The sequence below is a fragment of the Suillus plorans genome, assembly GCF_016647745.1.
Source record: "Suillus plorans strain S12 chromosome Unknown HD556scaffold_30, whole genome shotgun sequence".
Classification (NCBI taxonomy): Eukaryota; Fungi; Basidiomycota; class Agaricomycetes; order Boletales; family Suillaceae; genus Suillus; species Suillus plorans.
In genome coordinates this window covers 161,107-185,248 of record NW_024537414.1, presented here as the reverse complement: position 1 = coordinate 185,248, position 24,142 = coordinate 161,107, and the positions used below count along the sequence as shown (strand labels likewise).

The window sequence follows — 24,142 nt, the reverse complement described above, 5'->3', positions numbered from 1 at the left end:
GGGTAGCCAGCGTGATGGAATTGAACATAATGTCACAATACCCAAAACAGAATATGTGTGACACCTGAACCGTGCGTGACGCGTCCCCGACGCGCGTCGAGACTTATTGGCTGCCAAGTACTTTAACTGTTTTAGTTCTATCATCTTATAGACATCCACGAGCTATGGCAGAACGACCAGCAGCAGATATTACAGTTCCATCACAGGATCCAAAGGAGAAGAAGAAAGAAGAGGACAAGAAGCTAGACACTAAAGCGAATGGTGTAAAGGACGAGGAGGAGGAACTGGTGAGTGTTAATCACATTAGCGAAATCAACATTAGCTTGACTTATATCTCCCAGTCAGAAGAAGATGCACAGCTCAAATCTGAGTTGGAGATGCTCGTTGAACGGTTAAGGGTGCGTGCCACTCACGATCGAGGTAGCACAAGTAATTGAATTGGTAGCAGGAATTGAACACGGATCTCTACCGTCCTGCTCTTGAAACGCTCCGGACACTCATAAGAACATCCACGTCGTCCATGACTTCCGTTCCGAAACCACTCAAGTTTCTACGCCCACATTATCCCGGCCTGCAGGAGCTGTTCGAGACATGGCCCGCATCTGAAAACAAGGTGCGAGGAAAGCCTTTCTGTATAACACTGGCTTATCATCTTGTAGAGTCTATTCGCCGATATTCTCTCTGTTCTCGCTATGACCTACTCCGATACTGAACCACGAGGAACCCTCCGCTATCGCCTTCTTTCTGCATCCCTCCTCCCTCCTACATCCAAAATATCTGAACCGGGTTCTTGGGGGCATGAATACGTTCGTCATCTCGCTGCTGAACTAGGAGAGGAGTATACCATCCGTCAAGAGGGTGAAGAGGCAGTCCCCCTACCCACAGCAGAAGCTGATTCAGACGCGCCTAAATCAAAGCCTGCTCCGGTCCCTGGCACCATCGAAGACTTACATAACCTCGGCTTAGAATGTGCCACATTCTTCTTAGGGCACAACGCCGAGCCAGATGCCGTAGACTTATTCGTGGAGCTCGAGATTGTTGATAGGATAGCAAGTCTCGTGGATGCAAACACGTTCGGTCGTGTGTGTGCATACATGGATCGGTATTTTTGCCTTCTTGTACATAATCTCGTGTCTTTAATCTCTTTTATAGATGCGTCATGCTCCTCCCACCTCCTGACGATGTCACTTTCTTGCGCACGATACACAAGATCTACCTTCAATTCTCCAAATTCCCCGAGGCTCTCGGTGTGGCTATCCGCCTCAATGACGCTGCGCTTATTCGACAAGATTTCAACGCCTCTGGCAACCCGTGAGTCGTGTCATACGCGCATTGATATCCACTCATATCTGCTCAGAATAATGAGGAAACAGCTTGCTTTCCTTCTTGCACGTGCACAAATTCCCATCGAATGGCTGAAAGCGTCGGCTTCAGAAGACCCAGATGCAGATGCAGAAGATGAATTCCCAGAAGACATCCTAGACTGTCTAAGCAACACACAGCTCAGCAGACATTTCAAGGAATTCGGGAAAGAAGTGGGCGTTGCAGATCCGAAGAGCCTTGAAGATGTCTATAAGAGTCATCTGGAAACTACAAGTGCGTTTTTGAAGCTGTTTTCATTGTCTGTTTCTGAATGATTATCAGGATCAGGGCTGTCTGCCAACGTCGACTCGGCTCGTGCTAACCTTGCAGGCACATTTGTCAATGCATTCGTTAACGCTGGTTTTGGTAACGATAAACTGATGGTAGAAGCCGAAGAGGGCAGCAGCTGGGTTTACAAGAACAAAGACCACGGTGACTACCTTACCAGTTCGTGAAGCTGGTATACTGACAACTTTTTTCTAGGCATGATGAGCGCTGCAGCCAGTCTTGGTCTTGGACTCCTCTGGGATACGGATGTTGGCCTTAGCCACATCGACAGATATACATACTCCCCTGAAGAGTGGATCAAGGTATTATCTACTCCGTGTTATGATACATCCTTATTAATTATTTAGGCTGGTGCATTTTTAGCCACAGGCTTGCTGAATGCAGGTGTGCGCACGGAAGCAGACGCCGCCCTTGCACTGCTAGCAGAACACGTAGAGAACAAATCCGTCCCACTCAAAATAGCCGCAATCATGGGGCTCGGTGTAGCATACGCAGGCTCGCATCGCGAAGACTTACTCGCTCTCCTCCTTCCTGCAGTCGCAGACGACAGCGTGTCGATGGAGATCGCTGCACTCAGCGCGCTTGCACTGGGATTCGTGTTCGTAGGTAGCGGAAACGGGGAGATTACGAGCACGATCTTACAGACACTGATGGAGAGAGATGACAAGGCTTTGGACGAGAAGTGGGGACGATTTATGGCGTTGGGGTTGGCGCTGCTTTACGTTGGTACGTTTTCATAGTTTTTTTTTGCGTTGGAAGACGTGTTGAGTCGGAGTCACAGGCTTGCAGGATGCTTCAGATGCCACGCTTGAGACGCTGAAGGCTATTCAGCACCCGATTTCAAGGCAGGCGCAGATTCTTGTGGAGGTGTGCTCCTTCGTTGCCACCGGGAACGTCCTGCGGGTGCAGAGATTGCTGCACTTGTGTGGCGAGCACCTTGATGCCCTCAAGGAGAAGGAGCAAGCTGAGAGTGCGGAGGGAAAGAAGGACGAGAACAAAGATGAAAAGAAAGAGGACAAGAAACCCGATGATACATTCCAATCGTTCGCCGTTCTCGGTATTGCGATGATCGCCATGGGAGAGGATATTGGTGCCGAGATGTCCATGAGGCAATTCAACCACTTGGTATAACTTTTTGGGAGAAATGATATGTAGTCGTCTTACTGACGAGTATCATTATCAGATGCACTACGGCGATCCTATCATCCGCAAATCTGTCCCCCTTGCTCTCGGCCTCATCAGCGCCTCAAATCCACAGCTCCCCGTCCTCGACACACTCTCAAAATACAGCCACGACCACGACCTCGCGGTCGCACTCAACGCTATCTTTGCAATGGGCCTCGTGGGCGCGGGCACGAACAACGCACGGCTTGCACAGATGCTCCGTCAGCTCGCGGGATACTACTATAAGGAGCCTGATTGTTTGTTCATGGTCCGCATCGCGCAAGGTCTCGTACACATGGGCAAGGGCACGATTGGGATCAATCCTTTCTTCTCGGATAGAAACATCATGAGTCGACCGGCTGTTGCGGGTTTATTGGCGACGATCATGGCGTTTACGGATGCTAAAGCCTGTAAGTACTCTCGCTCTAATTCATGCAAGCGTATTCTGATGAGTGCATATAGTCGTGCTCGACAAGTACCATTGGATGCTTTACTTCCTGGTGACTGCCATGTACCCTCGCTTCCTCATCACGCTCGATGAGAACCTCGAGAGCAAGCCTGTGACAGTTCGTGTCGGTCAGGTGAGTTCATAGTTGTCCCCTTCCGTGTCGCATGCGGCATATCCTTATTCGTTACATAGGCTGTGGACGTCGTCGGCCAAGCCGGCAAACCACGCACGATATCGGGCTTCCAGACGCACCAGACGCCTGTACGGCTGGGGACTACAGAGCGTGCAGAGTTGGCGACAGAAGAATTCATTCCGTATGCACATGTTCTAGAGGGCTTTGTTATACTACAGAAGAACCCTGGGTGGGAGAAGGAGGATACGATGCAAATGTAGGTATATTACATGTCGTTGTGCGTGAAAAATTGGAATACAGGATAGGGTATCACTTGTTTTACAATCAAAGGTGACACGAAACATGATGCATGAGGGGTATTAAACGGAAAACATCTCCCAGTAGCTCTTGGCCAGGACCCTGAACGCGACATAATATTGTAGGACACGAGTCTTATATGCCGGGTTCTCCATACCACCGTTGACGCCAACGACTTCGCATCTGCATCTTCGCACCCTTGCTCGAGACAGCGGGTATGTTCCATCGAGGACAGCGTTACTCAGCACATTCGTGACGGGGATGAGGTAGAAGGCAGGGTGCGTTCCCGCCATTGTGATGCAGGGTAAGGTCATCTGGACAAGTGCTGGGAGGCCCACGGATTGTCGAATGTGGTTGTTGTGCTGGAATGCAGAGATGGCCTCTGCAATCACCTGTGGCTCAGGACTTTGGATATTCCGCGCCGCTTTATTTTCTTCAATCACCTGGATCATCTTTGTGTCTGGATCCACCATGCAGACATTTGCTTCTGCAGATTTCTCCTCACCACAGATCCACAGAGAAATCCAGTATCTTTCATGTATGAGTGAGTCGTGTTCCTTGAAGCCGCAAACGGTGAGAGCAAAATGAGCGAAGTCGTCGACCTTGGACTCGCGCGTTGTGACGTTCAAGTACTGTAGGAATGTGTGTGTCTGTTCTGAGACACCGATAGTGTTGACCGTGGCAGTAGCTAGCGCTGGCTCGAGTCCTCCCAATGGTATGTTTGTCGGAGACGGAAAGAATTGTGCAAATTGTAGATCCAGTTACTGGCCGATTTCGTGGTAGGAAGGTTGGACATGAGTACTTGAGTGTTGGCCTTTGTATGTCGGCGTTATGTCAGGATGGAGAGAAGGGAAGACGAGCTGACAGAGTCAGACTCCCAATTCACAGATTTGATGGATCTAGTAAAAGAATCTGTTAAAGCAGGTTAATAGAGAAAGATTGTTGAGAGATTGAGAGGAAAGGTCCAGCACCGCCAGAGCAGGGCTGGAAGGTGCCGCGTCTGAACTCGAAGCAACAATGCGGTAAAAAGAAAAAGTGAGGGATAAGATATGGGCTTTTAAGATACAGACCTTCTTAGATTCTAGGCGCGTTCGGATCAGGATTGATAGACGCAGACCGCGGGCTGAAGGAGACACGAATCTGACCCAAAGTACACTGATGATAGCCTAGTGGGTGGGGTCGAAAGAACTGCAAACCGTTCAACACTTGTAACAAGCTTGCGGGGAGCTCAAAAGGATGGGACACTTCGAAGAGGCGAAGATGTGAAACCTATAACCGACTTTATGTAAATGAGAACGAGTATTCCATATGACAAATATATTTATAAGTGGCAGTAGGTGACCGTAGGTGACCGTGCTCCCCTAGAATTGCTTCGGTCTGTCCTTTTTTAGGACGTCAGTACTCTTTGGCGAGGACACATCAAATGGTCATTTACCTGAGCTCCGACTAGCTTGGTCCAAGCTTGGTCCATGCCAATTTGCACTTAGCATCCCGTTACTCCCGTATAGGCGGGAGTCGAATCCATTAGTAGCAAGTAGTGATGTGCACGGCCCGGCTTCAGGCCGTGGGCCGGCCAAAGCCGAGCCTGATTAGGCCGAGCCAAGCCGGGCCCAAGTCAGGGCCTGACCACGGCCCAGGGCCCGGCTTGAGGTGTTGAAAAGCCTGAGCCGGCGGCTCAGGCCGCGGCTTTTTGTCCCTTATCGGCCTCGATATTTGCGACCATGTAACTATGAAAACAGGGTCAGTCCAGCTAATCCACCAACCATGTACATCCCTCCATTCGATACCACCTCCTACTCCATACTCACTTCACTACTTTCATCTATACCAACTTCTCTACCATCCATACCGGAAACATTGACCACAAGAACCTCTTCTCCATCTACAACGTCGGTCATGAATCTTTCCACTCCGGGGCAACAGACATCCAGCCAACAGTCAACTTCAGACAATCCCCAAAACGTTACTCCGCAATCCTCGCAGACTAGTTCCTCTGATTCACCAACTCCCACGTTACCAACCACGTTCCCCGGAGGCTCTCCAACAACAGTGCCAGGTGCACAATCTTCCCATATCCCACAATCTCTGTGCGGAAGTCCTGTGAACACTACTCTTCACTCACCGTAAGTCATTAGAGCTATGACCGAATGTGTTGACCTTATTGTGTGATTCTAAGCTTCGCTGGAGTTGCAAAAAATGTCATAAGCACGACATCGCCAATTACACACAGTGGGTAGTGCTGCCGTGGTCCGGTCCCGAACCTTGGTTCGAACCTGACCAATGGTCAGGTCCGTCCATGGTTCGGTCCATGGTTCCATATTTTGGACGGACCGAACCGAAATGAGGTTCGTGGTCCACTATTTTCTGAACGGTTCTCACATAGGTTCGGACGTTCCCGAACCGTTCTGAACCCCGAACCGAATTGTCCTCGCAATATCGGCGAGGCACACCCATGCTCACTTCGACTTCGACTTCGACTTCGACTTCTCCCCCCATGGTCATGTCGACTTCGGGGATCCTCAAGATTCGCATTGTCTTTGAATCGGACGCTCGCATCCCGCACCCCCGGTTGTCAGAAGATGCTCAAGGTATGTGAACTGCCAGTCAATAATCTCAATATATTGATTGGTATATCACATTGGTATAGATCTACTTTTTGCTTGCCCCCGGTTTCCAGGAGACGCTCGAGGTATGTCAACTGTCAATAAGCTCAATATACTGATTGATATATCATTGATATAGATTTACTGTTTGCTTGTTTCACACATAAAGGGAGCAAGCCCCACCAGGTGAGTCGTATCATTTCCTCTCGACATGTCCGAATCTGACGGATGTGCTCTCAATGCTGACGGCTCCCTCAAGGACGCCAAAGATATTGTATTTTACAATGACCCTGATGATATTATCCCACTTGGCACTCCGTCCTCTGCCCAGCCAACACTATCTACCACTCCCACAGGCTCAGACGCCTTCTCAGTGCTGCTGAAGGCTGGGCGCAAACCAGCACCGGTTACTGCAGGTGCTCGTCGCTCCATTCGGACATTCAAGCCTTCTGCTCGCCTCCACGATGCCGACAACGCTTGCTCTCACCCATCATCCTCAAACAGCTCAACAGCCCGCAAACGTGCATTATCTAGTGCGACCGAGCGGCTAGTCAGCAAAAAGGTCGCATTGCAGCTCTCAGCCCCGTTATCTGATGATGACGACTTTCACGCGGCTGGTGCCGATACGGATACTGACACTGATCCTGGCACTGGCCACACTGGCCACTCTGAGTCAGTCGAAGATGAGGACGCACCCGAAGATGACGATGCGCCGACAGCTGAAGACGAACCTGACGACGAACCTGACGATGAACCTCAAGACTCAAACATCCGAGCCACTCTGTCAAAGAGTGAGCGCACTGCTGATGTTCGCACTGTCTTCACTCGCAATGACAAGGAATGGGTATGCGACGCAATGCACTCGCGACTTCCACGTTCACTGCATTACAATTGCTGAAGGGAGCATATAGGAATGGGCACCTTTCTGCAGCAGTAGAGGCTGAGGGCCATGCAGCTTCGTTGGACAAGTAGCTACACTGTCTATGTTTTTTGTCACTAGCTGTAAAAAATTTTGTGTTCAGTTCGCGTTCAGACCGAAAAAAAACCGAACCTGACCGTTTTGAACCGTTCGCAAAGGTCCAGTCCAAGGTTCGGCAAGTCTACTAGAACCGGACCTAGGTTCGGTTCTTGGTTCTTGCTCAACCCTCAATGAACCGGACCAAACCGGACCGCGGCAGCACTAACAGTGGGGATGCGTTCTCTTCGATCACCTATACTTCGATTGGTACCTCTACTATTACAACATACTCCTGCTTTGGGTCTACCTCAGCACTCGTGACCCTGACATCATCTCCTCATCCTCTTCCCTCCTCCTACTCACGTCTGTCGTCCGCACTCGTTTGAGCCATATCAGCAGTTGCTGACGTGCGCTGGGCGTTTGCGCATGGCGTTCGTGGTGTTGGGAATGGCGTGGTGGAGCTTCTCAACCTGGTTACCTGGGTGAATTCACGCGCGACTCGGAGTACCGATTTACATTGGTATGCGCGTGTCGTTGATTGCTCACCGTTACAAATATGCTTAGATTGAATTTTAGATCATTTTGTTCTTGAAAGCCGTCGTTGAGCCCAAGCCGAGCCGCGGCTTTGGCCTGGCTTGGGCTCACGGCTTGGCCTGAGCTTTTGCAAAGCCCAAGCCCCCCAAAGCCGGGCCTAAGCCGGGGCTTTCAGGCCGAGCCGGGCCCGCACATCACTAGTAGCAAGTATGCCATCACTCCACGATGACTCAGCTGTCGTGAGGTTTCCCGGTTGTATTCCTCCTTGGTTTGTTTTCTAGCTACTTGTGCGCATTATTTATTACATTCCATCTTTTCCTGCACAAAGTAACACGCAGTTGGGACGTAACTTAACCCCTAGGTGAAGGAAGTTTTCTGTGAGTCATTCTTATTTCTCTGACATTCAAGTTTGACCCCTATAAAGAGAAAGGGAACATGGCCAATATCATTCGTTCTCCAAAGTCATGCGGCAAATGGGATGACAATGAATTGATCGCATACAACATAACCGTCACTGCTGTACCATCACAGCAATTCTTTCCCCAGGGAACAGATGTGCCTCTAACTGCGGCAGGCCTTGATCCCGCACTCGCCACCGCCGACTCGTACAGCGCCGATGTCTCGGACAGTACACACTGTTTTCTCCAATATCTGCGCTCTGCCACCACGCCGTCCATTGATGATCGAAACATTCGTGTGCCGAAGATTACCGACTTCGCTCGTCAGCTTCTCATTACTCTTGGCTTCGAAGAACATCGGTATTGCGTGTGTCGACCGTTGGAGATCCCGTTGTTGATTTGTGATGACATCCGCAAATTCGCGGAGACAAGCTTGGGCTTGCAGGACCTTGGTTCAACAAAGATGGTACCTCTTCTACAAATGAACAAGACGCAGATAGATCGCTCAAATGTCGAAGCACATATGATTTCAGCAGCCATTGCGGCCTACCAGTTCAACAATAACATGCGGCAAGAGAAGGGCCTGCATCCACTTGATGCCATGACCATGCCTTGCATCACGATGGCACCCTTGGCAGCACTTTTTAGTGCTTCCCATGGTCTGTCAGACCCGGTTTTGTGGTAGGACATAACACATCTCTGAGATAACCCTCTCCTAGGAGGGTCTCCCTCAAATCCTCCAGAGTCACCAGAGTACCCTCATAGCCTCGTTGAGAGAGTCTCCCTCCCATCCTCTGGAGTACCCTCATAGGCCTTGTTGAAGGGTTGGCTCTGGTTGTCCGTGGCACGCCATGCTCCTAGAAGAGCCCTCAAGCATGTTATCGTGCCAGTGGATCCCACTGCCCTCAAAATAATATAGAGCCTCTGGTGCTCCTCTCACATGCATTATGTTTTCCTCTTTGTCATATCCGCTGTGTTTCTACTTACACCTATGTCGTCTTATCTCATCACATGTTTTTCTTCGTTGAAATTATATTTATTAGTTCGTACTTATGTTATTCTAATAAAATATATTGCACCCCAGTACGGTCATTCTTAATTTTCATAGCAATATTGAGCCCGTTCTGAAGCAAACAAGAGCAGCTGCTGGAGCCACTAAACTGATATTGTCAAAGTCAAAACAACAAGGTCCATAGCAACATAGGTAGGGTATGAGAGGGACAGGGCAAGAGTACGACAGGGCAAGAGTACGACAGGACAAGTGCAGGAATGAGCAAACCATCATGGCAAACTATCACTGCGAAAAAACAAAGCAAGCACGAAGATGAGCTAAAATAATGAGCTAAAAAAACACAACTGCAGCCAGGCCCATATCAAAAGTCAATTAAGATGAAGGAGGGCGTGGAGAGTCAACTGGATCTCGACTAAATGATCGCGGCACAGCTTCATGATGAGCATAGTCCAAAGATGGAGCATTACGACGATCCATCCATCTGGAATCCAGGTGACGAGTTCTTCTTGGAGGGTATCCGCTTTCACGGTAAGCTCCTCCACCAAATGCCCGGCGCTCATCGAGATCATCACGTCGAGAGTATCCACTTTCGTGAGCATATTCAGGACCAAGTACTGGGCTGTATCGACCTGGGTATGTACGTTCACGCTCACCGTGAGCATAATGGTCATCACGGTATACCTCCAAGGCTGGAGAGCTATCCCGTGTGGTGAAGTCACTGTTGGCATGAGGCTCGTTGGATCCGTAACGGTCGTGAGGTTGCAAACTAGGATAACGGGGATTGCGATGGTCACGGTGATAGAAGGCATCGTGAGGGCGGAGAGCATCATGCTCAATGATTGGAGAATCTTCACGCAGATGATGGACCTCACGACGACGCACAGCCTCGTGCATGTACCACGGCTCACGAGAATGACTGCAAAGAGGCTGACGAGGGTCATGCAAGATGTCGCGAGGGGTGTGATGGGGAATGTCTCGAGGGTCATGGAGGACATTGTGACGAGGCTCGTGAGGATTGCGGAGAGGGACAACCTCACGTTGAGGTTCCCGTGGGTGATGTATAGGGTCACCCTCATGAGGGTCTCGCTGGACAGCCTCATTGGAGCCTTGCTGGATACCCTCGGGAGGGTTATGATGGACAGGAAGCTCATCACGAGCTTGGTGTGTGGTATCTGGAGGGTCGCGAGGGTCGTGAACGATATGGTGAAGATCCTCCTCAATAGGATTGGTGGTTCGAGCCTCTGAAGGCAAGTCTTCCTGTACTGTTTCCACAGCGACATTATCTAAAGCAGGGGGGACAACACTCTTCACAGCCACATCCATCTTCTTACCCTTGTCCACTTCAGATCCATCTGAGTGGCTGTATGCCATCCGAAGAGCACGTTTCATTGTACCCTTGGATTCCTTGGTGATTGGACGTGGTTTTACTAGAGGGTAGATCAATAGATATTTTACAAGAATGTTTGATTTAGAAAAGAAAAGACTTACCCTTTGTGTGCGCGTTAGAAGGACCATCCTGAAGTGACGCTACTGCTGCAGCTATACACCTTGAGTCAACTAGAGTTAAGTTAGAATAAAGGGGGGTACTCACCCCCAGCCTCAGGCTCTGGTGATGCCGCCACACTCGATGACCCCACTGTCAATGGGGACAGAGGGCCACCCTTCATTGGAGAAGTCGTTGAGGTTGGTAAGGCAGGTGCTTTGGGTTGCTTCGAATGTGCAACTTTTCTCCCCACTTTTGACACATCAGCCTTCTCGTTGGATGAGGCTGGTTTCTTTGATGCATGCGATGTATTCCTAGACTTCAGTTTTCTCTTCTTTCCACGTGCTTCTTCATACTCGCTGTCAGGCTCTGTGGCGACATTCTCTCCGGCCGAAGTAAGTTCAATCACCTCATCATGTGCAGCAGTCGGTTCCGGCTTTGGAACAATTTTGAATTGGCGTGAGGGTGGTCGTGCAACGACTTTAAACGGAGGTGGTATTGGTGGTGGTGCAGTGATTTCTACTCGCATGTTAGCTTTTCGGAACTTACGAACAGGAGGTACCACTGGATGATCATCATCTGAACTGTCATCGTCATCATCATCAGGTGGCGATGGGGCTTTTGTCACTTTATCGGCCTTTTTGACTTTGGTAGCTGCATTGCTGGGCTTAAGACGAGCTGGGCCGTGGTAGTCTGTGTCACCATTAACAAACAGTCGTCGAGCACCGGCATGTGGCCAGTCAGAGGGAGGCGCTATGCCTGTGATGACCGGCCTTTCGGAGGCCATAACAGATGCTACAAATAATATTAGAATTATAATGTGCTTACAACAACGTAATCGAAACTTACCTCGATGTACCTTGTCAACTTTGACAACTTGCATAGTTCCTGACTTCAATGCCTCCACAAGCACCGCGATTTCTTTCTGGGTCAGTGCCCCAATACCCTTGTTCTTTGAGTTCTCATTGTGAGCTTCGCCAGGCAAGAGACACCTGTCAGCTGGATACCCTCTAATGCAGAGATTGGCATCAGCAAGCGCGCTGGCCATGCCTTTCCAAGGGAAGTTTTTATCCCAGGCACACTTGCCCCCAAGCTGGGCTAGTGTACATTTAGTTAGATGAACCAAAAGACCAGCAACGTTCCAACGTACCAACTTGTTTGATCAGTTCGAGCTTAATCCACTTCAAACCATCATCACGTCCTTCGGGAGCCTGAGACTGATCGCGACCATTGTTCGAAGTCGAGCGGGGGGTCAATGAGTCGCTGTGGGTATCGTCATGGAACACTTCATCCACCGCAGCCAAGGACGTGCTATTGCTATTTGGAGACACAGCGTCAGTTGTAGCATAAATGTAGTCATATTCATACTTACTATACGTGTGCTTTAAGATGTCCGATGATGGCATCATCACTGGCTCGGCATCGTGTCTGCCAGAACTACATCTTGCTAAGTATATGTAAGGATTTAGACGACAAATAATCCTACCCCTGCAGCACCCGGCGTACTATACGAGTGACCAAGTGATCCGTCTTCATTGACCACTTTGCCACATAAGACAACGGCTGCTTCAAAGCCACACTTAGCGGAAGCAGAGTCAAGCTAAGATAACAATATGAGGCGATGATGAAACTTCGGGTGAGATAACATACAATCTGTATTACTCTTCGATAATGCTTCTGGAATCCCTGTCCACGCTGAGCTATTGTTTGAGTAGATGATCCAAGGAGTAACGCCTCCTCGTGCATTAACAGAAGGTCTTGATAAGAATCGGGATAGGCCTCTTTGAATTTGTCATAACATTGAGTGCGCACGGTTGCACCTGTAAGAAATATAAACCTCCTGTGCAACAAGACGTAATATGATAACTCACTAGGTGTGCCACCTCCGGCTGGGGCCTCTCGGCCAATACGTGCAAGTTCCGTCTTGATATGCTCCTTGAAGTAGTTGGCGTACAAGTTCCAATAGTTGGTACCATTCACGGTGCGTCCATGACTCTTCAAGAACAAGTTAATCAACTGTGAAACAGGAAGCGTAGTAGATGTCGAGAGGTCGAGAAAGCAGCGCTCGACTGCAGCAAACCCTACATCGAGTGCTGTGTTCAGTTCTGCGGACCTACGCCCGGTAACAGTATGCCCCTCTTGATGGGTCACTGGCTCATGCTCTTCGGGAAAGCGTTGATGAAAAGCAGTGGCCACACCAATGGAATTCGTCGAGGTGGAAGTGTTAGTCTGGAATGGTGTTGGTGGAATTATGTTTGTTGCTGGGAGGGGAGGTGCATGATCTTGAGGCGATGATGATGGAACAGGCCTAAGGATGAATGGTGCGACTTCGCCTGAAAAATCCTGCGTAAATCCTGAAGGTGTTTGGCCTGTAGTGTGAGGCTCTAGGGAACATGCACGAGAAGCCATTGTTTGACCTGACGAACTTGCAGGAAAATTAAAACTTGGAGGCAGTGCTAAGCGGTTCATGTCCTGTGTGATGAGGTGATGTTGTGATCCTCCAGGTAAAAAAGATGTAGTCCCCATCATGGTAAAGGCGTCAGAGGAGTTGGGATCCATCCACGCAGGTTGCTGGCTCATAGAGCCATAAAAAATATCCTGGAGCTGGGCAGGAGCATGTGGAGTAGGAAATGGCGACGCGTGTCGACTACTAGCCACGTGGCCTGTTAGCGATGATGTTTCGTTTGTCGAAGTGCTGTCTGCCACCGTATGCGTGAAGTCCGTTGTACCAGACTGCACAGGTGCGGGATCTTGATCTCCCAGAGTGAGGTTTTCATAGGCCTGGCGGCGGATTGATGCACCTTTGACAAGGCCAACATCACGTGCTGTGGCCTTGAGCTTACTCCTGAGTCGTGAAGGAGTAAGCTCGACAGGTGGTGTTGCACATCGACGACCACCACCGAACTGTTCTTGCATGTAATCGAAGGTATCTGAAGATAGGCCCACATAGCTCGAGTGAGAAGATGGTGGGTTATCGGGGGCGTTTTGAGTCATTTCTGTAGTATATAGTCAATGATAGTCCATAGAAGAAGAATGTGAGTGCATGCCTACTGACCTGTATGCAAAATACTAGAGAGAAAATCTGGCGGTAATTCAGAAGGGACACAAAAATAAAGCACCGGAGCCCTGATACTTATGAGGCTGGTTTGAGCTGATACTGGGTCCCTCTGCACAACAGTAATCCATAGTTTCATTCGGACTAAAAAAAGTTAGATTGGAACGGTAGAACAGAAGCTAAACAAACGTACAAGACATTAAATTTATTCGGATAGTGACCGAGATGCACAAGCTCGTGAGTGAGGGTGAGTGAGGGTGTGGGGAGCCTCAGGAGGCTGAAGAGAGGTTCCCGTTAGTAATGTTAATATGGATAAGGTTGAGCACAAGCGACCTACATTGCAGCCGAAGATATGGTCTAGACCCGCTGGTAGTACCATCATATCAGAAAGGCTGAAAGAATATTAAGGATGATGTGAATATGTACAGCGCCAAATACAGATACAGATACACATAGAGTCGAGCATAAGGAAACACAAATGACTTACTTTGCAGCTGAAGACTCGGACTGGTGGTATCATCATGTCAGAAAGGCTGAAATGAGCTTTAGAAAGTACAGGTGACTTACTTTACAATCGATGATTTAGACTCCCAGATGTTGGATATCAAAACTTCGAATCGAAGTGGTTACCAAAAATGACGGGGTAGCCAGAAACAGTAATTGTGACCCTAGATGCTGGTCGTAGCTGACGAGGGTATAAAGGGTGAGGAAGTAAGCAGGGGAGTGTTTGGGGAGGCCAGCGAGGCTACAGAGAGGCTACAGAGAGGTTGGAAAATGAATGTCATATTGTGAGTCATGACTAAAGATAACATATCAATGAAAGGATGAGCTTACTTCTACCGAGTTTGCATCAAATGAGATTTGATATTCCATTGTCAGAAATTAAAGTACAACTTCGAAAACAATTGTTATACTAACATGCTATCTACGTTCTTGGAAAATATTCAATTATTTGCAGCTATACCCATCAACGTCTGAGATGCTTGGCAGGACGATCACTCTTATTAACATACGGCTCCTCATCCACAGTGATACTTTCATCAGAATCCTCGGCATATTCAGAGGTAGACGAAAACGGCTCAACAGAAGTTATCGGTGGAATGAGGTCCTTGGTGCGAGTGATGTATGGGGGTGCTGATTTGCCCACAGCTCTAGAAGCTGGCCGGGGCGGCGGGCGTGATATCTCTACAAAAACTTGGACACGACGACGAGTAGCAGGAGTAGCAGAATGAGGAGGTGCAGTAGGAGGTATAGCAGGTGTAGCAGGACGAGTAGATGGTGTAGCAGGAGGTGAGGGGAGACGGCGAGGCCCTTTGCGGTCAATATCACCGTCAGCAAACATACGTCGCCCGCGAGAGTGAATTGAGCGATGTGAGGGTGCCTCGCCTATGATAATTGGGTCTTTGGATGTTACAAGGCGTGCTCGGGCAACATCGCTTGTGATGGCTCGAATAGTGAGGGTACCTGTCTTGAGAGCGTTGACAAGATTAGCACGATGACGGAAGGTCAAATCGTGGATGCCTTTGCTCCGAGTGAGCGTGGGTCGAGTCTCGCCAGGCATCAAAGTCTCTTCAGGATAGTTGACAAGGCAACATCCAAGCCGTGCTAGTTCTTTGGGCAGTTTTTTCCAGGGGAAGTCATTTTTGGCACGCCCGCGCAGGGTGCCACCAACAGAAGCTGAAATTAAGTCAAAATTAGTGTAAAAGTGAACTCACAAAACTTACCAGCAAGCGCCGTTATGCCACCTATAATACAAGGAATACCATCAAGGGCCTTCCATTCATCGTTGACTTGGAGACTGGCAGTAACCTCACTAACTCCTGGGTCCTCTGTCAACACTGCTGCATCCACAAGCTAGAAGCGATTAGCAGAATTTGGATATGAAACTGACTGGGGGGCTTACGAGGTGAGTAATTGTAAAAGAATGGGCGTCTGTCTGCGTGGCAGCATCAACAAGGTGTGAGGGCTCGAATATGGTCGCAGTCATGTTCCGATGGAGTTGATGGATAACACACAAAAGAGGCCATAGAAATCTTTGGAATGTGAGTAATATATTTGAAGAAGCCTTGAATGAGGGTAGCGCCGAAAAGCATGACTTACCAAACAGGGCATGTAGCTATTTTGACGTGGTCCTGCCGAGCCTGCCGTGGTTGTGACGTGGTGTGACATGCATGTAACACGGTACTTACGAGCCTTGACGCAGCCATTCTGTCTCATTAGGTTAGAAAAAGTTGAAGATATTAGTGGCACTGGTGATTTCTTGGTCGACCTTCGTGACTCTGAGAGGTAATTTTTTGCATGGTATAAAAGCTTCACTGACCCTCCCACAGCCGTCTCGAGTGTATTTATGGTTTTAGGGCTGGTATTGACGATTTTTAGACTCGCATATCGTATTTGGTTGGGCAGGTTCTGGGTCGAGGATGCTTGGGCAGGCGTCGCATTTCTCTGCGGGGTAGCCGCGTTTACTTCTTGCTGGACTTACACTAAAGCAGGTAAAAGGAGTCCGCTTGTGCATATTGCCTACTCATTATTGAACTCTTGCCTGCAGTGGGTGAAGAAGGAATTATATCGTTCTGGGTGTACTCGTTTACTTTCCCCTCCGTCGTGTGGTAAGTATCTTCGTGTTTAAATTTGCACCATCGATTCTCAAGGATAAGTAGGGCTGTCCGGCAAAGTATCTTGTTCTCCATCGTTCGCATTGTTTACACAACGCAGCACCTCTGTCGCCTGATATTCTGTCTTGCTGGTCTTTTCCTCGGTTTGTGGGCAGGACTTGTTGCACAAAAAGCGTGGCATTATGGGCATAACACCTGCTGGTATCAAACAACTAGAAAGGTGCATATACTTATGACGCAACCAATGATCATGTTCGAACTGATAAGTGCGACTTTCTTGTGGCTCTTACACGACTTGAACTCACACGCTTTGTAAGCTGATTGCTTATCCGACACAATACTGATTATTCTGCCATTGCGCTTACTCTGGAGTCTCAGACTGCCAAAAAGACAAAAAAGGATGATTCTCGCCATATTCTCCTCCAGCATCATCGTCACCATTATATCCATCTTCCGGGGAGTCTGTCAAATATCGAAATATATCACTGTTCTTGCCCTGACGACAGACTTCGAGGTACAGTCAAATTTTTTTCTAGGGGTACTTTAATCTGAGTGTTAAACGTACCAGACAGCCCTGTCGCTTCTTGTTTGCAACCTCCTTGTGATAGTTACTCTCCTGTACCGCATCATTAGTTCCGCAGGGTGCGGACGACTCGATCTCTATCGATGACGATGATTACACGACGCGAATTACTACGGGTAGGGGTTTTCACTACTGTCGACTTGGACAATGCCGAGTCAGGAAGCGGTGAGCAGAGAAGTTCGAGGATTCAATCTACATTGCAAGGCGAGAAGACTGTCAATACTGTGTAACTAATGTTGAATTTAGTCTATTTTATTGTCGAGAAAACTCGAAAAGAATATGTACGATGACCCGTGATCGAAGCAGGGTATATCACTGTCCCGTGACATCATGGCGTTAGAGTTGGCTGTCAACTGTATATAGCTGTGGTGACACCGGTGACCTCCGAATTGTGACAGTGGTCTTGACAGGTCTTGACTCGGAGGTGAGCCCCAGGGAAAACTGGACATGGCCAAAATGGTTGAGATCAAGCGGAATATTGTTTAGACATATAATTTATGCTATAATATTGTGTAATCTTCAACGACACGATCGTCTACACATCGCATCGTAAAAACATTACATCGTTGTCGATTTGATGCGCACACTGCGGCCATTGCGTTGTCAATCGCACTAAAGTTTGTCAAGCGCTCGCACGACGCACGTGCACCGCATGCACTTCTGCTATGCAATTCATCGACTACTTCACATCGTGCTGCATCACATACTATCGCACAACGGCTAGCTATAGTACGTACTCTTTTGTTTGCGCAGAGTTTGTGACATCATTCACCCCAAAGTTATAATTCATTGGGGCAACCCTATTTTTCCTACTTCTCCTCATAACATCATCTTCCTGCCAAGTCGTCATCCTCCTACTGTCGCCAACTTCCTCAGCAGATTGTATGAATCTTCGATTTAAGTATGTTATCACCGTATGTATCATAACAAAGGTTGTATGCTCAGTAAGTGGAACTCTTCTTTATGTTGTCCAGTCTAATGACTCCGAGACTGTTCCAAGTTCGAACTTGAAGCTGGCACCTGTACCGACAACCACTACCGTCCTCGATACCATATCCTTTCATTCTACTGACACTTCTGTCCACAGTCTTATGATAGGGAGGCTAGAGAACTTGTAAGTACAGCCTTGCTACTCATATTATCAAGTCGCTGAGACTTCTTAGGAAAAAGTAGGGCGCTGGACGAAGAACAGCGAAGTCGTCAATGGTCCCATGTATTAACTTGCCCGGCCTATTCAAGCTATTTGCCCACTGCCGCCTGCTCGCTCGTCTAACTCCTCTACTGTCTACATCATTCCTGCCATCGCCTGCTGGTCGCTTCCAAATTACCTGTGCTCGCCTGTCTCACTCCACATCGCTCCTGTTCTTTTGCTATTGCCTGCCGGTTTCCTCCCGATTGTCTCCCTCCTCGCCTGTCCATGTCGCTCCTGTTCTTTTGCTGCCGTCGAGGTTGCCTGCTTTACACTGTCGTGCTAGTTCTATCACCATCATCCTATATCGTGTTTTCTGGTCGTAGGTCGAAGCATTTGTATCAGTAGATTATAGCATATTTCACCCGAATACAACCGATTTTGTCGTACCAGTGGAACTCGATTGAAATATGCTGAAATATGATATCAATATTCTTAACATATCCTACAACATTCGAGAAGATTGCAACAGATGCGAAATATTCTATTTGTCTCCACGGCGAGTCTCCTATAGTGAAATATGGTGCTTCTAAATTCGTCATATTCCGCTTGATCTCAACCATTTTGGCCATGTCCAGTTTTCCCTGGGAATAAGCTGTGGCCGCTCTTCCAGCGGGAGGTCAATCCACTCTAGGTGCTATGTACTTAGTAGCATACTCGTTGTGTCGTGCCAGCAAATACTGCAGCAGTCGCAGCATTTTCCTGGTGCCCTTACCAAACTAGTAAATGAGCATGGAATAATGTAGTATCAGTAGCACCAAGCACCCAAGAGGGCTATCAGTTTGCCTGGAGGCTTGGCATTGAGGCTACTGGGAGCCTCCTGCGAGGTGGAAACCATCTGTAAGCCAATGAGCTTGAATATATACATCATACTGAATTAAAAAGACAAACATACGGGCATTCACTAGCATTCAAGGTGTCTGAACTAGCCTCATGAACTCTAGCAGCACGCCCCATTGTATTAATACCAAATTTTGAACAAGAACACCACAGTCAATCATTGGCTGTATTCTATTTCTCCAATGCAGCACAATGTGCCAGTAGTATGGACTTCACAACAACCGTGATCTTGTTAGGGACCATTTTTACAATTCATCTGCTTATCACAATCATCATGGGCCGACGAGCAAAGTACTTTACATTAGACAAGAAAGCGGATGCCTCACAACGACACAGAGAATCATATTCTCAGTCACAACGGTAAGCATTATACAACTCTTGTCCAGGTCTGATTCACAAGTTTTCACTATTACAGAGGTAAAATGATGAGGCAAGCTCAGAATGCTTGTGCCTACGCCAAGTGTAATGGTCGACGTGGACCTCGTACATTCAAGATCCAGTCTGAAGCACCTCTGACATCCTCCTTGTTTCAATTTGCGGCTCTCCCCCTGCCCCATTCTTATCTCTTTCACCAATCTCTTGCTGGTTCAAACTTGATCGACGAATCTGACCTCTTGCAATGGGACAAATCACCTCCTTACGATTTCCCCGATCCACCTGACTCACCAGAGGAAGAGTGTTTTACTCATAATCTTGTCGATGTGATGCATGGACGACATTTGCAGGTTGAAAGGGAATCTTGCGCACACCGCACAGCCATGTATAATATGGGAGAGAGTGACAGGGTTCTTGAGGAGATTCGAGAGGTGCAGAAGAGTTTGATTTCACGCTGGGATGAGCTTCATACTTGTGTCTCCCACTTTCAAGCATGTGCAAGACATAAGATCATGGCTGAATGCTACCGCCAGTGGGTAGCACGAAGGATCGTGAATTATCAAACGGAGAAGGACTTGCTAATTGCTGGGAAGAATCCATATGTCTAGACATCATACTACACTAATTCAACTTGGCTTGAACCTACATGCATGCTAGAATAGTGGTATAGAAAGTATGCGAGATCGTAGATAATATCAAAGATCACTCATTTCATCCTCTCGGAGTTGCGTAAGATGTCGTCCACATAGGACAGCAATGACTGTTGCTAATACCCATACACCACAATCATAACCATTAGTCTGAAGAGGTTTGACCTGCGTGCATCATCAAAAACGGAGGGCTAAGAGGAGAGAAATGTTATTGAACTTACGGTCAATGGGCGAGCTACCCATCTATCCATGTCAATGTGAACGTTCTTATTTCGTTGACGTGCCACCATCAGAAGTTGACAGATGAGTTTCATGATATCCTGCAAATCTATCAAAGTGAGCATCGGATGAAAGTTGAAGGAAACCGACTTTGACATCCTGTTTCCATGGTTTCCGTTCAGCTAGACTATCAAAGAGATGAAGCTCTTTTCTTGACAAGTAGATTACGCAAACGACCCAATGCCCAACACCAGATGGTCTATGAATAGGAAGAACCCACACATCTTTCTCCCAATAACGTGTGGATGATGTATTGCGCCAGAGCATATCGTCAGCTGCATTATAGCAGATGCGAGGAAGATCATGCGTAGAGAAGACAGCCACGGCAGGATTTGGCATATCCATTTGTAGAAGGACAGCGCAACCGTTAATACACACATCATTGAGGAATGCGGTTGGATGAGTGAGAAAAGTTATGTCTCTCGGCTCGAACACTTGGGAGGGGAAGGCTCCAGTTGATGATGTGGTTCTAGTTACTATGCGTCCAGGCACAATGACATGCAAGTCTTGAGATGGGACGCAGAAGTCATCAATTAGGAGACCCTGCCAATACATTAGTGATATTTGGCCTATCAACGATATTGACGTACCTCAGGGCAATCCCAGACCATGTCAGCACAAACATTAGACACTAAGTCTTGATCCTCATTGAAATCCGCTCCAGCACTATGACCCTCCAGAATGTCGGCAAGTGCAGCTTGCTCTGGCTCAACCTCTATGGGGTCATCTGCCTCGGGCAGTAGTGGCTCATCCTCCGGAACAGGATCCTGCACTATCACACTCGTCAAATGAAGAGGGGTACCATGAGTACCTCCAGAGTAAATTATAGCCCTGTTTAGTGCCTCTTTTGCACGGCTGCTAAATCGAACCGAAGATGCTAGTGCATTTGACCATCGCACCTTAAGTTTGAGAAAATGTGAGCGCCTCTGTTCTAATGGAACGAGGAAGCGCTCATCTATAAATAAGAAATTTCGTCAATGAAACCTTGAATGATTAAGTGGGAACCATACATACTTTGGGACAATCGAATCGAAAGCTCCAATGCTGTCAGCTCTTCTTCAAAGAAGCGACACAAATTGTCAGCCTCCATGCCTAAGCGTTTTTACTCCTCCCTGCACCGGTCACGTTTAAGAAGGGCACGAATTCCGTCCCTAACGTCTGAGTCTTCCAACCATCGAGGTACGTCTCCAATCGTGGGTGTAACCCAGACATCTTGCATTAACGTCTGGTCAGCACGTAGTTCAGCTAATTTTGTCGGGAGGGGAGTAGGAAGCGGGACATTCCAAGCAGGATTGTAAAGCGACTCTAAGCGCTCACAGTAAGAATTGAATTTTCTAATTGCTGTCATGAGAGCAGGTTGGCGTTTCGCTATAGCTTTGCAAGTGTGTTGGTGAAGCTTTGTCCCTGAACAATAAGGTTAGAATGGAGGAACGGTCATACATGAAGGGTTACCTAATGCTTGGTGGGATCCACCTACAGCACGATCAAGCTTATCCCATTCAAAAAAGCTGGCAATAGCACGCTTTCGAATATTTATCTTAAGATCACGTGCCATAAGAAGGACCTGGACGAAGTTGAGATTGACTCCGTCAAGCTCGGGGAATCTATCCTGAACATTAAGAGAAGAGTATAATGCTTCGACTTTAGTCATTAGACGATCGTGGCCCCTTTGTAGGCTCGCAAGGACATTGAAGGTGTCATCGGATGATGCCTCCTTCTCCAGCATAGTCCTAGTAGTCTGCAGGGCTCGATCTGACACATCCAAGTCAGCTTGTAGAGCGAGAACAGTATCCAGCTCCTTCTTGAGACGAGCAGGAGCATCTAGAAACATCCAACATAAGTACTCATTGTGTGTATACTATGGGCTAACTCACGAGCGCGAATCAAGAGCTGAGATTGTCGTTGGTGAGCCCACTGAGCCTGTAGGTCCTCCACAGACGTTTCACAGTGATTGATAATGTCGAGGGCAGCAGAGCTCTGGGCATTGATGCCCCGCTTGAGACGGTGTTTGATCCAGTCTCCGAGGTCTGCTTTCATTTCTGATCCTATCACAGTTGCTTGGCGGTCAATTAACCACAGACGGCGTTGGCGCTAAATGACTCAAGGTAGTTAGTATGTTGTTAAATGTAATATAATGTAACGTACTGATGATGACCTTTCTACACCAATCAACCGAACAAACCGTGACCACAGCCGCTCAGTCCCCTCGCTGTCAGATAAGCCAAGGCCTATACACATCCGTGGATTGTGCACCAGCTGACAGGCCCATTCATGACCATAGGCATGCATAGCCGTAGTCGCAAAGCGCAGACATGATACAACATCAGGGGGGAGAATCTCGAACTAAAACTAATTAGTAATAAATCTGATTACAATTGTGTACATACCTTTGAGAGGGACCGAGCGAGAACACAACCTACATCATAGAGGGTAACAACCGTGGCTTGAGAAGGGAGTAATGTGAACAGATGTTCTATCAGCGCTACCGAATATTTCTGCTGTTCGCCCGGAGAATCAATGTTAGCAAAAAATAAGGGAATATCATGACGGCAGATGAGGGCCATGATTCCCGTGTCGTCGAAGCTGTCCATTGCAGTTTTTTGTTTCTTCCCATCAGCTGCTTCATATGCATTCTCGCATTGGTCGATAGCTTCATCAGGTACGAGGGATGTGTGTTGCTTCGGAGGTCGCTTACGTTGTCCATCAATTCGGCGTCCAACTGCATCAACAAACTGTTTTGAAAGGAAGTAAGTCGGTTCATAGAAGTGAGGACAATCACCCGCAGAACGTCGGTGGCGATGATGAAAATTCCCATCTGTAGCAACATGTATGTCCGCGCCTTGATCAATGGGCCTCCCATACAGTGTCCCACCAAAGCATGCTGGGCAGCGCTGAGCGAGAAGTGGTGCACATCGGGCAAAGTGCAAAATAGTTGATGCTGAACTTTCATTCCTGGTTACAGTAGGTGGTTGGGGTGGTCGGTGAATAGCCACACAGTCTCGGCTGTGTTGGAGGACTGTGTCCACTTGCTGTTCGATTTCGACTTGTAGGATATCATACCACTGTACAGCATGGCCTAGACCACGACGAAATGGGTCCTGCACGATTTCACCCTTGGGGCTAGTTCAGTGATGTGATATCTCATATGAATATGTCTTACCTCCGAGTCAGTAACTTGAAAACCTCTGCGTGAATAGTGCGTTTTGAGAGCCGATGCGAGAGCATTGATTGCATCACAAGAGCGCTCGAAAAGTGCGCGATAAAAGGAGAGTAGATCAACAGATACTGCCATACGAGGTTGTAAAGGTGCGGTAGGGAACAGCCCATGATGAAGGAGGACCTGCGGAAGGCTGGAGCATTCACAGCTCAGTACTTCAATCGATTCAAATCCTGTTGATGTGTTTGACGTTCGTTAGATCATCAGGTGGGCTGAAAGCATGAGTACTTACTGTCAAAGAATAGACACAATAAATCAGTCTTTTTCTGTGCGCAGGAGAGAGTTGCACATGCTGAGATCACTTTGTGGGGCTTGTCCAAGCCTTGACCAATAGTTCGGGCATAATACTTCAAATGCGGGTCCACGAGTGTAGGTATGAGCTTTCGCCAGTTATTGTATAATATATTTGTCGGGTTATCGGGGAGAACACGTCGCTTGTGTGAATTGCTCCCCAAGGTTGCAGGCCTGTCAGAAAATGACTCCCCTGACATTTCAACTTCAGCGCCTGTGAAATCCAAGTCGTCCAGAATGTTCATCTTGTTGACTTCATCAGCATGACCTCCTAACACGGTACAAGGAGAAGACCCTGTTTGGGAGGGTGCATGATCCAAGAGTCGTTGCATTTGAGCAAGTAGCCGACGACGCTTGAGTTGTGCGCC

General features: G+C 48.1%; 9 protein-coding genes across 9 annotated transcripts; 5 read left to right on the top strand and 4 right to left on the bottom strand.

Moving 5' to 3' along the window:
• Positions 1–87: 87 nt before the first annotated feature.
• On the top strand, positions 88–3,767 carry HD556DRAFT_1374164 (26S proteasome regulatory complex non-ATPase subcomplex Rpn1 subunit). Its single transcript, XM_041303035.1, has 13 exons — positions 88–287; positions 342–398; positions 449–613; positions 660–1,102; positions 1,153–1,311; positions 1,358–1,596; positions 1,645–1,794; positions 1,846–1,952; positions 1,998–2,376; positions 2,432–2,775; positions 2,834–3,224; positions 3,277–3,395; positions 3,455–3,767. Exons 1-13 carry the CDS (start codon positions 165–167, stop codon positions 3,653–3,655), a joined length of 2,877 nt encoding a protein of 958 aa, XP_041159881.1. The 5' UTR covers positions 88–164; the 3' UTR covers positions 3,656–3,767.
• HD556DRAFT_1479048 (uncharacterized protein) lies at positions 3,671–4,488 on the bottom strand (the record flags this gene model as incomplete). Its single annotated transcript, XM_041308575.1, has 2 exons — positions 3,671–4,398; positions 4,458–4,488. 2 exons carry the CDS (start codon positions 4,486–4,488, stop codon positions 3,755–3,757), a joined length of 675 nt encoding a protein of 224 aa, XP_041159880.1. The 3' UTR covers positions 3,671–3,754.
• Positions 4,489–5,456: 968 nt separating this feature from the next.
• On the top strand, positions 5,457–7,267 carry HD556DRAFT_1308598 (uncharacterized protein; the record flags this gene model as incomplete). Its single annotated transcript, XM_041300163.1, has 8 exons — positions 5,457–5,815; positions 5,869–5,890; positions 5,930–6,037; positions 6,076–6,280; positions 6,340–6,381; positions 6,435–6,481; positions 6,555–7,086; positions 7,134–7,267. 8 exons carry the CDS (start codon positions 5,457–5,459, stop codon positions 7,265–7,267), a joined length of 1,449 nt encoding a protein of 482 aa, XP_041159879.1.
• A 955-nt stretch (positions 7,268–8,222) lies between these two features.
• HD556DRAFT_1308597 (uncharacterized protein) lies at positions 8,223–8,870 on the top strand (the record flags this gene model as incomplete). The annotated part of the gene is made up of 1 exon (XM_041300162.1): positions 8,223–8,870. The coding sequence occupies one exon, from the start codon at positions 8,223–8,225 to the stop codon at positions 8,868–8,870; it is 648 nt and encodes a 215-aa protein (XP_041159878.1).
• Positions 8,871–9,565: 695 nt separating this feature from the next.
• On the bottom strand, positions 9,566–14,258 carry HD556DRAFT_1308596 (uncharacterized protein; the record flags this gene model as incomplete). Its single annotated transcript, XM_041300161.1, has 15 exons — positions 9,566–9,816; positions 9,851–10,624; positions 10,686–10,736; positions 10,789–11,199; positions 11,230–11,475; positions 11,530–11,778; positions 11,831–11,997; positions 12,053–12,117; positions 12,167–12,280; positions 12,331–12,500; positions 12,552–13,676; positions 13,736–13,749; positions 13,929–14,012; positions 14,073–14,092; positions 14,223–14,258. The coding sequence occupies 15 exons, from the start codon at positions 14,256–14,258 to the stop codon at positions 9,566–9,568; spliced, it is 3,777 nt and encodes a 1,258-aa protein (XP_041159877.1).
• A 1,809-nt stretch (positions 14,259–16,067) lies between these two features.
• On the top strand, positions 16,068–17,020 carry HD556DRAFT_1237829 (uncharacterized protein; the record flags this gene model as incomplete). The annotated part of the gene is made up of 5 exons (XM_041297932.1): positions 16,068–16,227; positions 16,284–16,344; positions 16,396–16,616; positions 16,668–16,864; positions 16,919–17,020. Coding segments are annotated over 5 exons (741 nt in total), but the record flags the coding sequence as incomplete, so codon positions are not given.
• Positions 17,021–17,363: 343 nt separating this feature from the next.
• Positions 17,364–18,127, top strand: HD556DRAFT_1374160 (uncharacterized protein). The gene has a single exon (XM_041303034.1). It carries the CDS (start codon positions 17,818–17,820, stop codon positions 18,049–18,051), a length of 234 nt encoding a protein of 77 aa, XP_041159875.1. The 5' UTR covers positions 17,364–17,817; the 3' UTR covers positions 18,052–18,127.
• Positions 18,128–22,087: 3,960 nt separating this feature from the next.
• Positions 22,088–23,603, bottom strand: HD556DRAFT_1237822 (uncharacterized protein; the record flags this gene model as incomplete). The annotated part of the gene is made up of 4 exons (XM_041297930.1): positions 22,088–22,323; positions 22,408–22,609; positions 22,654–23,328; positions 23,427–23,603. Coding segments are annotated over 4 exons (1,290 nt in total), but the record flags the coding sequence as incomplete, so codon positions are not given.
• A 116-nt stretch (positions 23,604–23,719) lies between these two features.
• Positions 23,720–23,914, bottom strand: HD556DRAFT_1200292 (uncharacterized protein; the record flags this gene model as incomplete). The annotated part of the gene is made up of 1 exon (XM_041296370.1): positions 23,720–23,914. A coding segment is annotated over one exon (195 nt), but the record flags the coding sequence as incomplete, so codon positions are not given.
• Positions 23,915–24,142: the final 228 nt, after the last annotated feature.

Bases quoted from the DNA above. Each gene is read 5' to 3' on its own strand.
- HD556DRAFT_1374164 (XM_041303035.1), top strand. From the start codon at position 165: ATGGCAGAACGACCAGCAGCAGATATTACAGTTCCATCACAGGATCCA. The intron at 1,103-1,152 runs GTATTTTTGCCT...TCTCTTTTATAG, and splicing joins GTGTGTGCATACATGGATCG to ATGCGTCATGCTCCTCCCAC. The intron at 1,312-1,357 runs GTGAGTCGTGTC...ATATCTGCTCAG, and splicing joins TTCAACGCCTCTGGCAACCC to AATAATGAGGAAACAGCTTG.
- HD556DRAFT_1374160 (XM_041303034.1), top strand. From the start codon at position 17,818: ATGAATCTTCGATTTAAGTATGTTATCACCGTATGTATCATAACAAAG.